The sequence below is a fragment of the Bufo bufo genome, chromosome 4 (assembly GCF_905171765.1).
Source record: "Bufo bufo chromosome 4, aBufBuf1.1, whole genome shotgun sequence".
NCBI lineage: Eukaryota > Metazoa > Chordata > Amphibia > Anura > Bufonidae > Bufo > Bufo bufo.
In genome coordinates, this window is record NC_053392.1 from 613,532,659 (window position 1) to 613,550,379 (window position 17,721).

Here is a 17,721-nt window from a genome sequence, read left to right on the forward strand (position 1 = left end):
GGTCAGTAGATGGAGCGTACAGTATACTCCACTGCTGGGGGAGGTCAGTAGACGGAGCGTACAGTATACTCCACTGCTGCTGGGGGAGGTCAGTAGATGGAGCGTACAGTATACTCCACTGCTGCTGGGGGAGGTCAGTAGACGGAGCGTACAGTATACTCCACTGCTGGGGGAGGTCAGTAGACGGAGCGTACAGTATACTCCACTGCTGGGGGAGGTCAGTAGATGGAGCGTACAGTATACTCCACTGCTGCTGGGGGAGGTCAGTAGACGGAGCGTACAGTATACTCCACTGCTGCTGGGGGAGGTCAGTAGATGGAGCGTACAGTATACTCCACTGCTGGGGGAGGTCAGTAGATGGAGCGTACAGTATACTCCACTGCTGCTGGGGGAGGTCAGTAGACGGAGCGTACAGTATACTCCACTGCTGCTGGGGGAGGTCAGTAGATGGAGCGTACAGTATACTGCACTGCTGCTGGGGGAGGTCAGTAGAAAGCTCCATTACATCAGTCTATAGAGGATTTGTAGAAACCTCAGCTTCATCTACCTGATGATCCAGTGGGATATTTGGTTTCTCCTCTGGACAGTCCTGGGAATACAGAGGACTGGGACATCTCTCTGGTGGATTTCTCTGACTGGATCCATCTATAGGAAATACAGACAGTGACTGAATACATTGTCTATATGTGATGATCAGATGATGGAGGAATCTGACTCTCAGAACTGTTCTCATCTCTACAGTCATGGAAGGTCTCCTCTTACCTGGTGGTGTGAGGGGCTGGTGATTCTCCATCATGACATCCTTGTACAGATCCTTGTGTCCTTCTAAATACTCCCACTCCTCTATGGAGAAATAGACAACGACATCCTGACACCTTATAGGAACCTGACAACACAAGGACACAGTCATTACCCGACCCCTCCCTTGTCGTTATTGTATAATGTCCCAGCATTCCCAGCAGCGCTCACCTCTCCGCTCAGCAGCTCAGTGATCCTGGTGGTAAGTTCTAGGATCTTCTGCTCATGTATCAGGGAATGAGGTGGAGGCTCGGTGATGGGGCTCTGGGTCCTGCTCCGTCCTCCTGACACACGGGGTGTCACACACTCACCAGACGACTTCTTCACTACTGTGTAATCCTGTGTACAGGGAGACGCCGATCACTACAGAGATTCTAAGAATCCTTCACCTTTCCAGTCATTTCCCTGGTTTATTACTAGAGATAAGAGTGATGTCATGTGAGACTCTCACCTCTCCAGTTATCAAGGAGATGATCTCCAGGGTGAGGTCTAATATCCATGCAGCTATGTGGTCTCTGTCCTTCTCCATCCTTGGTGGATCCTTGATGGAAAGGACCATCGTCTTTTAAAAGAAAATTTTAGCTACCTGAGGAAACATTGAGGATTGAGAGCAAAATCACATTTGAAAGAACATCTTACATGAAGTGAAGTGTCTCATGAGCTGGCTATTATTAAAGGAGTTGTCTCATCATAAGAACTTATCCATTATCCATAGAATAGTTGATAAGTATCTGATCGGTGGGGGTTCAATCACTTGGAATAAACGGAACGGTACTCGCACACGTGCTGTCGCTCCATTCGGCTCTATTTACAATTTTCAAAGCTTCAATTTCTCTGCTTTTAATGCAGATAGTGATAGCTCATAAAATAGTTATTACTTCACATTCCCTATATTTATACTTTATGTTGGCATCATTTTGTAAATATCATTTTATGTTTTAGGACATTAAAAGGCTTAGAATTTTAGAAGCAAATCTTACATTTTTGAAGAAAATTTCTAAAGGACCAGTTCAGTTATAAAGTCAATTTGTGGGGCTTACATAGTAGAAACCACCCATAAATGACCCAATTTTAGAAACTACACCCCTCAAGTTATTCAAAACTGATTTAACAAACTTTTTCAACCCTTTAGGTGTTCCTCAAGAATTAAAGGAAAATGGACATGAAACTTCAAAATTTCATTTTTTGGAAGGATTTTGCATTGTAATCCATTTTTTTTCTGTAACACATCATGGGTTAACGGACAAACAAAACTTAATATCTATTACCCTGATTCTGCAGTTTACAGAAACACCCCATATGTGGTCGGAAACTGCTGTATGGGCACATGGCAGGGGGCAGAAGGAAAGGAGCGCTGTATGGTTTTAGAACAGCAGATTTTGCTGCACTGGTGTTTGGCACCGTGTCCCATTTGAAGACCCCCTGATGCACCCCTAGAGTAGAAACTCCCAAAAAGTGACCCCATTTTGGAAACTACAGAATAAGGTGACAGTTTTATTGATACTATTTTGGGATACATATGATTTTGATCACTTACTTTTTGTAAGGCATGGTAACCAAAAAAATGGCTGTTCACATAACATGTGCTATATTTTGTAGTTTTTTGTTTCAGCTTTATATAATAAATCATTTTTGAAAAAAAAATCATGTTTTTGTGTCTCCATTTTCTGAAAGCCATAATTTTTTTTATTTTTCGGCCGATTGTCTTGTTTAGGGGCTCTTTTTTGCGGGAAGAGTTAACGTCTTTATTGGTACCATTTTTGTGTTCATATGATATTTTGATCATTCGATATTACACTTTATGGGGAAAGGGAAATTTTGATGTTTTGGCACAGTTTTTTTTTTTTTACGGCGTTCATCTGAGGGGTTAGATCATGGGATATTTTTTATAGAGCAGGTTGTTATGGACGTGGCAATTGTCACGGCGGACAGGAACTCAGATACACAGACAACCAAATACACAAGTGTCTAGGCTAGATGCTGGGGACAGGTCACCTCCTAGCACATCCCTGACTTCTCTCCCTATGCTGCTAAGCCCACATTCAGACCTTAATGGTAGGAATGAAGTGTCCTCGTGCCTGGACTGCAAACACCCTAGAATCCCTGAGATGGTGAAAGGGGAGAAGGGGCAGAAGACACACAAATAGCCTAGACCGCAAACAACACAAACAGAAATCAAACTTATCTGAGCTGGAACAGACAATCCTTCCTTCCTTGAATCTGAAAGCTATAACCCGCACGGCCCTCTGGGATTGAAGGCAATTTAAGCCAATGACCCCACCCAGAGCACCTGAAGGAAGGCGGATCCAGCATGATTCCAAAACAAACAAAAGACAGACTTCCGCACACTGTCTGAGCCGGGCATGACAGTAATACTTAATATGTATACTTTTTTAAATAAAAGAATTTAAAAGAAAAAAAAATCAATGTTTTTGTGATTCCATTTTCTGAAAGCCATATTTTCTTTTTTTTTCGGGCGACTGTCTAACGTAGGGGCTAATTTTTTGTGGGATGAGGTGATGGTTTGATTGGTACTTTTTTGGGATACATATGGTTATTTGATCGCTTGTTATTACACTTTTTGTGATTTAAGGTGACAAAAAAATAGCTTTCTTGGCACAGTTTTTACTTTATTTTTTTACGGCGTTCACCTGAGGGGGAAGGTCATGTGATATTTTTATAGGTCGTTATGGACATTGCAATATCTAATATGTCTTTTTTTTTATGTCAGTTTTACACAAAAGCTTTTTGAAAGAAAAAAATCATGTTTTTGTGTCTTTATTTTCTAAAAGCCATATTTTTTTATTTTTTGGGGCAATTATCTTATGTAGAAGCTCATTTTTTGTGGGATGAGGTGACGGTTTGATTGGTTCTATTTTGGGCGGCATACGACTTTTTGATCACTTGATATTACACTATTTGTGATGTGAGGTGACAAAAACGGCTTTTTTGGCACAGTTTTTACTTGATATTTTTATAGAGCCAGTCGTTATGGATGCAGCGATATGTCTATTTTTATTTTTTTACAACTTTACGTGTGTTTATTATGGGAAAGGGGCAGAGAGCCCTGCTGTTGCCCTTTCTGAATGGTTGTCTGAACAGGGATCTAAGGAGGCCTCTCTGATTTTTGCATACCATGCTACAAGATACAGTACCTCTGGAACTTAGAGACTCAAATAGTGGAATGCTGGTGCAATAGTTATCCACATAGAAGCGGTAACCCTGGTCCAGCAGTGCGTGCACTAAGTCACACACTTTTACCACTAACCCCTATGATGGGGATGGGCATTCTAGGGGTTCAATCCAGGTTTCCTTACCTTCATAAGCCCAGATCCTATGGGTGTACCCAGAGGTACACTTGCACACCTTATACATTTTAATGCCATAACTTACCTAAAAAAAACTCCTTTGCCAAAACCTGAGCACAGAGTGATGTACTGTCACGATAGGTAGGTAAGCGGGGAAATAACCAAACACAGGAAAACAAACAGAACAAATGACTAGGCCCAAACGCTAGGGAGAAAAGGCTCACCTCCTAGCGATCCCTAAAATTTTTCCCTAAACTGCTGTGCCCATGTGCATACCCTAATGGTGGATATGCAAATGCCCTCATGCCTAAACCTAAAAACCCTGGGCAAACCCTAAGCAGTAGGGAAAAGGGAAGAGGCAACCTGCTTCTTCAAACCCGGAGGAAGCAAGCGTCTCCCTAGAGGCATAGATAACAGACACAATGGGAAATAACAGAAAGGACTTATCTAGAGCAGAGCTGGAGCAGACGATCCAGAGCTCACAGGAAAGAACTATAACCCGCACAGGCCACTGGGGGAAGGAGGGATAAATAGCCTCACTAACAATCAAACCCGGTACACCTGAGGGAAGGTGGTTCCAGCTCAAAGCCAAACCAAAACAAACAAAGAAGTCAGACATGTGCAGCCAGTCTGACAGACCTCCGCACATTCACAGGACAAGGCGTGACAGTACCCTCCCTTCTACGGATGACCTCCGGACACCCCGGACGAACTTTATCCAGGTCTGCCCTGTGAAAGGCCCTCACCAGGCTGCTACCACTAACATCAGTAGCCGTAACCCACATTCTTTCCTCGGGACCGTATCCCTTCCAGTGCACCAGGTACTGAAGGGAACCCCGAAGAACACATGAGTCGAAAATCCTAGAGATCTCAAACTCCAAATTGCCATCCACCAGGACAGGGGGGGGGTGGCAATGGAGATGGTTCCACATATTTCTTCAATAAACTTCTGATGCATCAACCTCCACGACGAATGGTTGAGACACATCAGGTTGCATCAGAATGGGAGCAGACAACATTTCTTAATAGAAGAAAAGGCCTGTAATGCCTCATCCGACTAGACAGAGAAGTCGGCGCCTTTTTTAGTCATATCTGTCAAAGGTTTTACAATGATGGAATAATTCAAGATGAATTTTCTGTAGTAATTGGTAAAACCCAAAAACCGCATCAGAGCTTTCTGATTCTCAGGCCGATCCCATTCCAGTACCGCCCGGACCTTTTCGGGGTCCTTACAAAAACCAGAGTCAGAAAGCAGGTTTCCCAAAAACGGTAGCTCCTGGACAGCAAATACAAATTTTTCCAATTTTGCATACAATTTATTCTCCTGAAGGATCAACACCTGTCTCACGTGATCCTGATAGGTCTCCAAATCGGGTGAGTAAATTAGTATGCCATCAAGGTAAATAACAATGAACCTTCCCACTAAATGATGGAAAATATCATTGATAAATCGCTGAAAGACCGCTGGCGCATTAAGTAAACCAAAGGGCATGACAAGATTCTCAAAATGACCTTTGGGTGTATTGAAGGCCGTTTTCCACTCATCTCCTTCCTTAATTCTGATCAGATTATAAGCTCCTCTGAAATCCAACTTGGAGAACACCTTGGCTCCGACAATTTGATCAAATAGATCAGAAATCAAAGGAAGGGGATACGGATCACGGACTGTAATGAGATTTAATTCCCGGAAATCTAAACACGGTCTAAGTGATCCGTCTTTCTTTTTTACGAAAAAGAAGCCGGCGGCCACAGGGGACTTAGATGGCCTAATATGTCCCTTTGCCAAACTCTCGGCAATATACTTTCGCATAGCTTCTCTTTCGGGTTGGGAAAGTTTGTATAGCCGAGATTTTGGCAGTTTAGCTCCAGGGATGAGATTGACCGGACAATCATATTCTCGATGGGGGGGGCAACTCCTGAGCTCCACCCTCCGAGAATACGTCCACAAAATCAGAGAGAAACTGAGGTAGGACCGTAGTTGACACCCCTGAGATAGAAGCACAAAGACAGTTGTCCGTACAAGATTCAATCCAGCTACTGATTTGTCTTGTTTGCCAGTCAATAGTAGGGTTATGCTTTATCAACCACGGTAAACCTAGAACCATCGGAGCAGGCAAGCCCTTCATAAAAAAACAAGAAATGAACTCAACATGTGAATCACCCACCCTTAACTGAATGTCATGAACGATATGAGTAAGACTCTTTTGTGAGGAGGAGGGGAGGAATAAATACTGGTATCTCTTTATCTAATGTGCTAGTTTTAAAACCAAGATTTTGGAGGAAATGAAAATCAATAAGGTTTACCCCCGCACCACTGTCAACAAATACCTCAAAATCTAAATTTCCTGATTCTAGCGCCATCATGGCAGGCAGGGGGAAATGGGTATTGCAGGGAGAATGCATATTTGCTTGCTCAGACTCCCCATTCACACTACCAAGAGTCAGGGAAGTTTTTTTTTTCTCTTTATGTGAATACCTCTGTAGTTTTTCATTATCGCTTTGAGGTTTAACAAAAGGACACGCACAAACAAAATGACCTTCTTTTCCACAGAAGTAACATAGTTTATTCAGCTTCCTAAAATCCCTATCACCTGAGCGAAAGGAAACCTGGCCCAAGTGCATAGGCTCCTCTCCTGCCCCAGATTCAAATGTCATATTACCCCGGGGAATAGGTGGGACGGATTTATTTTCAGACAGGACCCCCCGCTCGAGAGGAATCTTATACCTCTCTCTAAGACGTCTATCAAGCCGCACTGCCAAAGACATGGCCGTCTCCAATGAATCGTGATACTCATGAAAAGCAAGGGCATCTCTCAACCTCTCAGATAGCCCCTGACAAAACTGACTCCGGAGTGCAGGATCATTCCACCCCGTCAGTTGCCCATCTTCTAAATTCTGCACAATACGACTCCGCAGTACGTTCTCCCTGTAACAAACTGCGCAACTTAGATTCAGCCATAGAGACCCGGTCTGGGTCAACATAAATCAAGCCCAAGGCTCTGAAAAATTAATCCACCGACCAGAGGGATGGTGAACTGGTCGGCAGAGAAAAAGCCCAGGACTGCGAGTCCCCTTTGAGCAGAGATATAATGATCCCCACTCTTTGATTCTCATCACCGGATGAAATCGGCCGCAGACAAAAATACAACTTGCAGGACTCCCTGAACCGAATAAAGTCATCACCACCTCCTGAGAACCTATCAGGGAGAGAGTTTAGGCTCTAAGCGGACCTGATTTCCTCCAACGACGCCAGAGCATTCTGACACCGTGCAACAGAACTGCGGAGGTCAGCAACCTCCAGCGATAATCCCTGCATACGATCAACCAAAGCATCTATAGCCTCCATTTAGCAAACAGCAGGGAAATGCAGCAGTTTTTTGGGAGGTTATAATGTCACAATAGGTAGGTAAGCGGGGAAATAACCAAACACAGGAAAACAAACAGAACAAATGACTAGGCCCAAAAGCTAGGGAGAAAAGGCTCACCTACTAGCGATCCCTAAAAGTTTTCCCTAAACTGCCGTGGCCATGTGCATTCCCTAATGGTTGATATGCACATGCCCTCGTGCCTAAACCTAAAAACCTTGGGCAAACCCTAAGCAGTAGGGAAAAGGGAGGAGGCAACCTGCTTCTTCAAACAGGAGGAAGCAAGCGTCTCCCTAGAGGCCTAGATAACAGACACAATGGGAAATAACAGAGAGGACTTATCTAGAGCAGAGCTGGAGCAGAGGATCCACCACACAGGTCTGACAGACCTCCGCACATTCACAGGGCAAGGCGTGACATGTACGCACTGATCAGCACTTGGCGGTCACAAAGTGCATGCAGAATTACTGATGCAGAGCTGGAAAAAAAATTGGTGCGTTCACAGAAGGAGCACAGAGGGGAAGATGGACAGAGATTGGGACTGCTGCAAGTGAACAATTAGATTAATGACTAATGCAGCAGGTCCAAGAATACTTGTTTTAACTTTTTTCTCAGTAGAGCACAGTGGTGGTGCACCACAAGTCCCAGCAAGGCCCAAACGCAGCACATAAAAGCGTAAAGTTCTCTTTGCACGCAGTTCCATACAGGGATGGCTGCCTGCGGAGAGGGCTTTGCTGTTCTACATGCCCCTCTTGTGCTGTGATTGGCAGGTAGAGCACCAAACAGCGGAGCCCCCTCTGCGCACTTTAGGGTGATCAGGGCTGCAAGGGGAGGTACAACCCCCCTCATGCCCTTAGCTAACATGGCCGACTGTCGAGGACAGCCGCCATGTTAGCCTGGTCATCATATTATTAGACACACTGCCCAATTTTCATTGTTGTGTGCAGTGAGGGTCGGAGTTATTCAATTTTGACTTTCTATATTGTCAGCGCTCAATATAAGCAGAAATATTTTGATGTGTCATATATACGGGATTACGGTATATTCCATACATTATGTACACACAGTATATTCCATACATTATGTACACACAGTATACAGTATATTCCATACATTATGTACACACAGTATACGGTACATTCCATACATTATGTACACACAGTATACGGTACATTCCATACATTATGTACACACAGTATACGGTATATTCCATACATTATGTACACACAGTATACGGTATATTCCATACATTATGTACACACAGTATACGGTATATTCCATACATTATGTACACACAGTATACTGTATATTCCATACATTATGTACACACAGTATACGGTATATTCCATACATTATGTACACACAGTATACGGTACATTCCATACATTATGTACACACAGTATATTCCATACATTATGTACACACAGTATACAGTATATTCCATACATTATGTACACACAGTATACGGTACATTCCATACATTATGTACACACAGTATACGGTACATTCCATACATTATGTACACACAGTATACGGTATATTCCATACATTATGTACACAGTATACGGTACATTCCATACATTATGTACACACAGTATACGGTACATTCCATACATTATGTACACACAGTATACGGTATATTCCATACATTATGTACACACAGTATACGGTATATTCCATACATTATGTACACACAGTATACGGTATATTCCATACATTATGTACACACAGTATACGGTATATTCCATACATTATGTACACACAGTATACGGTATATTCCATACATTATGTACACACAGTATACGGTATATTCCATACATTATGTACACACAGTATACGGTATATTCCATACATTATGTACACACAGTATACGGTATATTCCATACATTATGTACACACAGTATACGGTATATTCCATACATTATGTACACACAGTATACGGTACATTCCATACATTATGTACACACAGTATACGGTATATTCCATACATTATGTACACACAGTATACGGTATATTCCATACATTATGTACACACAGTATACGGTATATTCCATACATTATGTACACACAGTATACGGTTTATTCCATACATTATGTACACACAGTATACAGTACATTCCATACATTATGTACACACAGTATACGGTACATTCCATACATTATATACACACAGTATACGGTATATTCCATACATTATGTACACACAGTATACGGTTTATTCCATACATTATGTACACACAGTATACGGTATATTCCATACATTATGTACACACAGTATACGGTACATTCCATACATTATATACACACAGTATACGGTATATTCCATACATTATATACACACAGTATACAGTATATTCCATACATTATGTACACACAGTATACGGTACATTCCATACATTATGTACACACAGTATACGGTACATTCCATACATTATGTACACACAGTATACGGTATATTCCATACATTATGTACACACAGTATACGGTATATTCCATACATTATGTACACACAGTATACGGTATATTCCATACATTATGTACACACAGTATACGGTATATTCCATACATTATGTACACACAGTATACGGTTTATTCCATACATTATGTACACACAGTATACGGTATATTCCATACATTATGTACACACAGTATACGGTTTATTCCATACATTATGTACACACAGTATACAGTATATTCCATACATTATGTACACACAGTATACGGTACATTCCATACATTATATACACACAGTATACGGTATATTCCATACATTATGTACACACAGTATACGGTTTATTCCATACATTATGTACACACAGTATACGGTATATTCCATACATTATGTACACACAGTATACAGTATATTCCATACATTATGTACACACAGTATACGGTATATTCCATACATTATGTACACACAGTATACGGTATATTCCATACATTATGTACACACAGTATACGGTACATTCCATACATTATGTACACACAGTATACGGTATATTCCATACATTATGTACACAGTATACGGTACATTCCATACATTATGTACACACAGTATACGGTACATTCCATACATTATGTACACACAGTATACGGTATATTCCATACATTATGTACACACAGTATACGGTATATTCCATACATTATGTACACACTGTAAACGGTATATTCCATACATTATGTACACACAGTATACGGTACATTCCATACATTATGTACACACAGTATACGGTATATTCCATACATTATGTACACAGTATACGGTACATTCCATACATTATGTACACACAGTATACGGTACATTCCATACATTATGTACACACAGTATACTGTATATTCCATACATTATGTACACACAGTATACTGTATATTCCATACATTATGTACACAGTATACGGTACATTCCATACATTATGTACACACAGTATACGGTATATTCCATACATTATGTACACACAGTATACGGTATATTCCATACATTATGTACACACAGTATACGGTACATTCCATACATTATGTACACACAGTATACGGTATATTCCATACATTATATACACACAGTATACGGTACATTCCATACATTATGTACACACAGTATACGGTACATTCCATACATTATGTACACACAGTATACGGTACATTCCATACATTATGTACACACAGTATACGGTACATTCCATACATTATGTACACACAGTATACGGTATATTCCATACATTATGTACACACAGTATACGGTACATTCCATACATTATGTACACACAGTATACGGTACATTCCATACATTATGTACACACAGTATACGGTACATTCCATACATTATGTACACACAGTATACGGTATATTCCATACATTATGTACACAGTATACGGTATATTCCATACATTATGTACACACAGTATACGGTACATTCCATACATTATGTACACACAGTATACGGTACATTCCATACATTATGTACACACAATATACGGTATATTCCATACATTATGTACACACAGTATACGGTATATTCCATACATTATGTACACACAGTATACGGTATATTCCAGACATTATGTACACACAGTATACGGTACATTCCATACATTATGTACACACAGTATACGGTACATTCCATACATTATGTACACACAGTATACGGTACATTCCATACATTATGTACACACAGTATACTGTATATTCCATACATTATGTACACAGTATACGGTATATTCCATACATTATGTACACACAGTATACGGTATATTCCATACATTATGTACACACAGTATACGGTATATTCCATACATTATGTACACACAGTATACGGTATATTCCATACATTATGTACACACAGTATACGGTATATTCCATACATTATGTACACACAGTATACGGTATATTCCATACATTATGTACACACAGTATACGGTATATTCCATACATTATGTACACACAGTATACGGTATATTCCATACATTATGTACACACAGTATACGGTACATTCCATACATTATGTACACACAGTATACGGTTTATTCCATACATTATATACACACAGTATACGGTTTATTCCATACATTATGTACACACAGTATACGGTTTATTCCATACATTATATACACACAGTATACAGTATATTCCATACATTATGTACACACAGTATACGGTATATTCCATACATTATGTACACACAGTATACAGTATATTCCATACATTATGTACACACAGTATACGGTATATTCCATACATTATGTACACACAGTATACAGTATATTCCATACATTATGTACACACAGTATACAGTATATTCCATACATTATATACACACAGTATACTGTATATTCCATACATTATGTACACAGTATACGGTATATTCCATACATTATGCACACACAGTATACGGTTTATTCCATACACTATGTACACACAGTATACGGTATATTCCATACATTATGCACACACAGTATACGGTTTATTCCATACATTATGTACACACAGTATACGGTATATTCCATACATTATATACACACAGTATACGGTATATTCCATACATTATGTACACACAGTATACTGTATATTCCATACATTATGTACACAGTATACGGTATATTCCATACATTATGCACACACAGTATACGGTTTATTCCATACACTATGTACACACAGTATACGGTATATTCCATACATTATGCACACACAGTATACGGTTTATTCCATACATTATGTACACACAGTATACGGTATATTCCATACATTATATACACACAGTATACTGTATATTCCATACATTATGTACACACAGTATACGGTATATTCCATACATTATGTACACACAGTATACAGTATATTCCATACATTATGTACACACAGTATACGGTATATTCCATACATTATATACACACAGTATACTGTATATTCCATACATTATGTACACAGTATACGGTATATTCCATACATTATGTACACACAGTATACAGTATATTCCATACATTATATACACACAGTATACAGTATATTCCATACATTATGTACACAGTATACGGTTTATTCCATACATTATGTACACACAGTATACGGTATATTCCATACATTATGTACACACAGTATACAGTATATTCCATACATTATGTACACACAGTATACGGTATATTCCATACATTATGTACACACAGTATACAGTATATTCCATACATTATGTACACACAGTATACGGTACATTCCATACATTATGTACACACAGTATACTGTATATTCCATACATTATGTACACAGTATACGGTATATTCCATACATTATGTACACACAGTATACGGTACATTCCATACATTATGTACACACAGTATACGGTACATTCCATACATTATGTACACACAGTATACGGTACATTCCATACATTATGTACACACAGTATACGGTACATTCCATACATTATGTACACACAGTATACGGTTTATTCCATACATTATGTACACACAGTATACGGTATATTCCATACATTATGTACACACAGTATACGGTATATTCCATACATTATATACACACAGTATACAGTATATTCCATACATTATGTACACAGTATACGGTATATTCCATACATTATGTACACACAGTATACTGTATATTCCATACATTATGTACACACAGTATACGGTATATTCCATACATTATGTACACACAGTATACGGTATATTCCATACATTATGTACACACAGTATACGGTATATTCCATACATTATGTACACACAGTATACGGTTTATTCCATACATTATGTACACACAGTATACGGTACATTCCATACATTATGTACACACAGTATACAGTATATTCCATACACTATGTACACACAGTATACGGTTTATTCCATACACTATGTACACACAGTATACGGTTTATTCCATACATTATGTACACACAGTATACGGTATATTCCATACATTATGCACACACAGTATACGGTTTATTCCATACATTATGTACACACAGTATACGGTTTATTCCATACATTATGCACACACAGTATACAGTATATTCCATACATTATGTACACACAGTATACGGTATATTCCATACATTATGTACACACAGTATACAGTATATTCCATACATTATGTACACACAGTATACGGTATATTCCATACATTATATACACACAGTATACTGTATATTCCATACATTATGTACACAGTATACGGTATATTCCATACATTATGCACACACAGTATACGGTTTATTCCATACACTATGTACACACAGTATACGGTATATTCCATACATTATGCACACACAGTATACGGTTTATTCCATACATTATGTACACACAGTATACGGTATATTCCATACATTATATACACACAGTATACGGTATATTCCATACATTATGTACACACAGTATACTGTATATTCCATACATTATGTACACAGTATACGGTATATTCCATACATTATGCACACACAGTATACGGTTTATTCCATACACTATGTACACACAGTATACGGTATATTCCATACATTATGCACACACAGTATACGGTTTATTCCATACATTATGTACACACAGTATACGGTATATTCCATACATTATATACACACAGTATACTGTATATTCCATACATTATGTACACACAGTATACGGTATATTCCATACATTATGTACACACAGTATACAGTATATTCCATACATTATGTACACACAGTATACGGTATATTCCATACATTATATACACACAGTATACTGTATATTCCATACATTATGTACACAGTATACGGTATATTCCATACATTATGTACACACAGTATACAGTATATTCCATACATTATATACACACAGTATACAGTATATTCCATACATTATGTACACAGTATACGGTATATTCCATACATTATGTACACACAGTATACGGTATATTCCATACATTATGTACACACAGTATACAGTATATTCCATACATTATGTACACACAGTATACGGTATATTCCATAAATTATGTACACACAGTATACAGTATATTCCATACATTATGTACACACAGTATACGGTACATTCCATACATTATGTACACACAGTATACTGTATATTCCATACATTATGTACACAGTATACGGTATATTCCATACATTATGTACACACAGTATACGGTACATTCCATACATTATGTACACACAGTATACGGTACATTCCATACATTATGTACACACAGTATACGGTACATTCCATACATTATGTACACACAGTATACGGTACATTCCATACATTATGTACACACAGTATACGGTACATTCCATACATTATGTACACACAATATACGGTATATTCCATACATTATGTACACAGTATACGGTATATTCCATACATTATGTACACACAGTATACGGTATATTCCATACATTATGTACACACAGTATACGGTATATTCCATACATTATGTACACACAGTATACAGTATATTCCATACATTATGTACACACAGTATACGGTACATTCCATACATTATGTACACACAGTATACTGTATATTCCATACATTATGTACACAGTATACGGTATATTCCATACATTATGTACACACAGTATACGGTATATTCCATACATTATGTACACACAGTATACGGTACATTCCATACATTATGTACACACAGTATACGGTACATTCCATACATTATGTACACACAGTATACGGTATATTCCATACATTATGTACACACAGTATACAGTATATTCCATACATTATGTACACACAGTATACGGTACATTCCATACATTATGTACACACAGTATACGGTACATTCCATACATTATGTACACACAATATACGGTATATTCCATACATTATGTACACAGTATACGGTATATTCCATACATTATGTACACACAGTATACGGTATATTCCATACATTATGTACACACAGTATACGGTACATTCCATACATTATGTACACACAGTATACGGTATATTCCATACATTATGTACACACAGTATACGGTATATTCCATACATTATGTACACAGTATACGGTATATTCCATACATTATGTACACAGTATACGGTATATTCCATACATTATGTACACACAGTATACGGTATATACCATACATTATGTACACACAGTATACGGTACATTCCATACATTATGTACACACAGTATACGGTATATTCCATACATTATGTACACACAGTATACAGTATATTCCATACATTATGTACACACAGTATACGGTATATTCCATACATTATATACACACAGTATACGGTTTATTCCATACATTATGTACACACAGTATACGGTACATTCCATACATTATGTACACACAGTATACAGTATATTCCATACATTATGTACACAGTATACAGTATATTCCATACATTATGTACACAGTATACGGTACATTCCATACATTATGTACACACACAGTATACGGTTTATTCCATACATTATGTACACACAGTATACGGTATATTCCATACATTATGCACACACAGTATACAGTATATTCCATACATTATGTACACACAGTATACGGTTTATTCCATACATTATGTACACACAGTATACGGTATATTCCATACATTATGTACACACAGTATACGGTATATTCCATACATTATGTACACACAGTATACGGTATATTCCATACATTATGTACACACAGTATACAGTATATTCCATACATTATGTACACACAGTATACGGTATATTCCATACATTATGTACACACAGTATACGGTTTATTCCATACATTATGTACACACAGTATACGGTATATTCCATACATTATGTACACACAGTATACAGTATATTCCATACATTATGTACACACAGTATACGGTATATTCCATACATTATATACACACAGTATACTGTATATTCCATACATTATGTACACAGTATACGGTATATTCCATACATTATGTACACACAGTATACGGTATATTCCATACATTATGTACACACAGTATACGGTTTATTCCATACATTATGTACACACAGTATACGGTTTATTCCATACATTATGTACACACAGTATACGGTATATTCCATACATTATGTACACACAGTATACGGTATATTCCATACATTATATACACACAGTATACAGTATATTCCATACATTATGTACACAGTATACGGTATATTCCATACATTATGTACACACAGTATACTGTATATTCCATACATTATGTACACACAGTATACAGTATATTCCATACATTATGTACACACAGTATACGGTACATTCCATACATTATGTACACAGTATACGGTATATTCCATACATTATGTACACACAGTATACGGTATATTCCATACATTATGTACACACAGTATACGGTATATTCCATACATTATGTACACACAGTATACTGTATATTCCATACATTATGTACACAGTATACGGTATATTCCATACATTATGTACACACAGTATACGGTATATTCCATGCATTATGTACACACAGTATACGGTACATTCCATACATTATGTACACACAGTATACAGTATATTCCATACATTATGTACACACAGTATACTGTATATTCCATACATTATGTACACAGTATACGGTATATTCCATACATTATGTACACACAGTATACGGTATATTCCATACATTATGTACACACAGTATACGGTACATTCCATACATTATGTACACACAGTATACGGTACATTCCATACATTATGTACACACAGTATACGGTATATTCCATACATTATGTACACACAGTATACGGTATATTCCATACATTATGTACACACAGTATAC

General features: G+C 38.0%; 1 protein-coding gene across 2 annotated transcripts in view; it reads right to left on the minus strand.

Annotated features, from left to right (window-relative positions):
• Positions 1–17,721, minus strand: part of LOC120999691 (zinc finger protein OZF-like) — an 88,250-nt gene that overhangs the window by 13,392 nt on the left and 57,137 nt on the right. The window contains exons 1-2 of one of the 2 annotated variants that reach the window (XM_040430710.1): positions 763–897; positions 548–645 (exon numbers count right to left, since the gene is read on the minus strand). The exons of the other annotated variant lie outside the window; for it this stretch is intronic. Of the exons in view, the coding sequence (XP_040286644.1) occupies positions 548–645; positions 763–796 (132 nt within the window). The 5' untranslated portion in view covers positions 797–897. Of the gene's footprint in view, positions 1–547; positions 646–762; positions 898–17,721 lie in introns of those variants that run through there. 2 annotated transcript variants of the gene reach the window in all.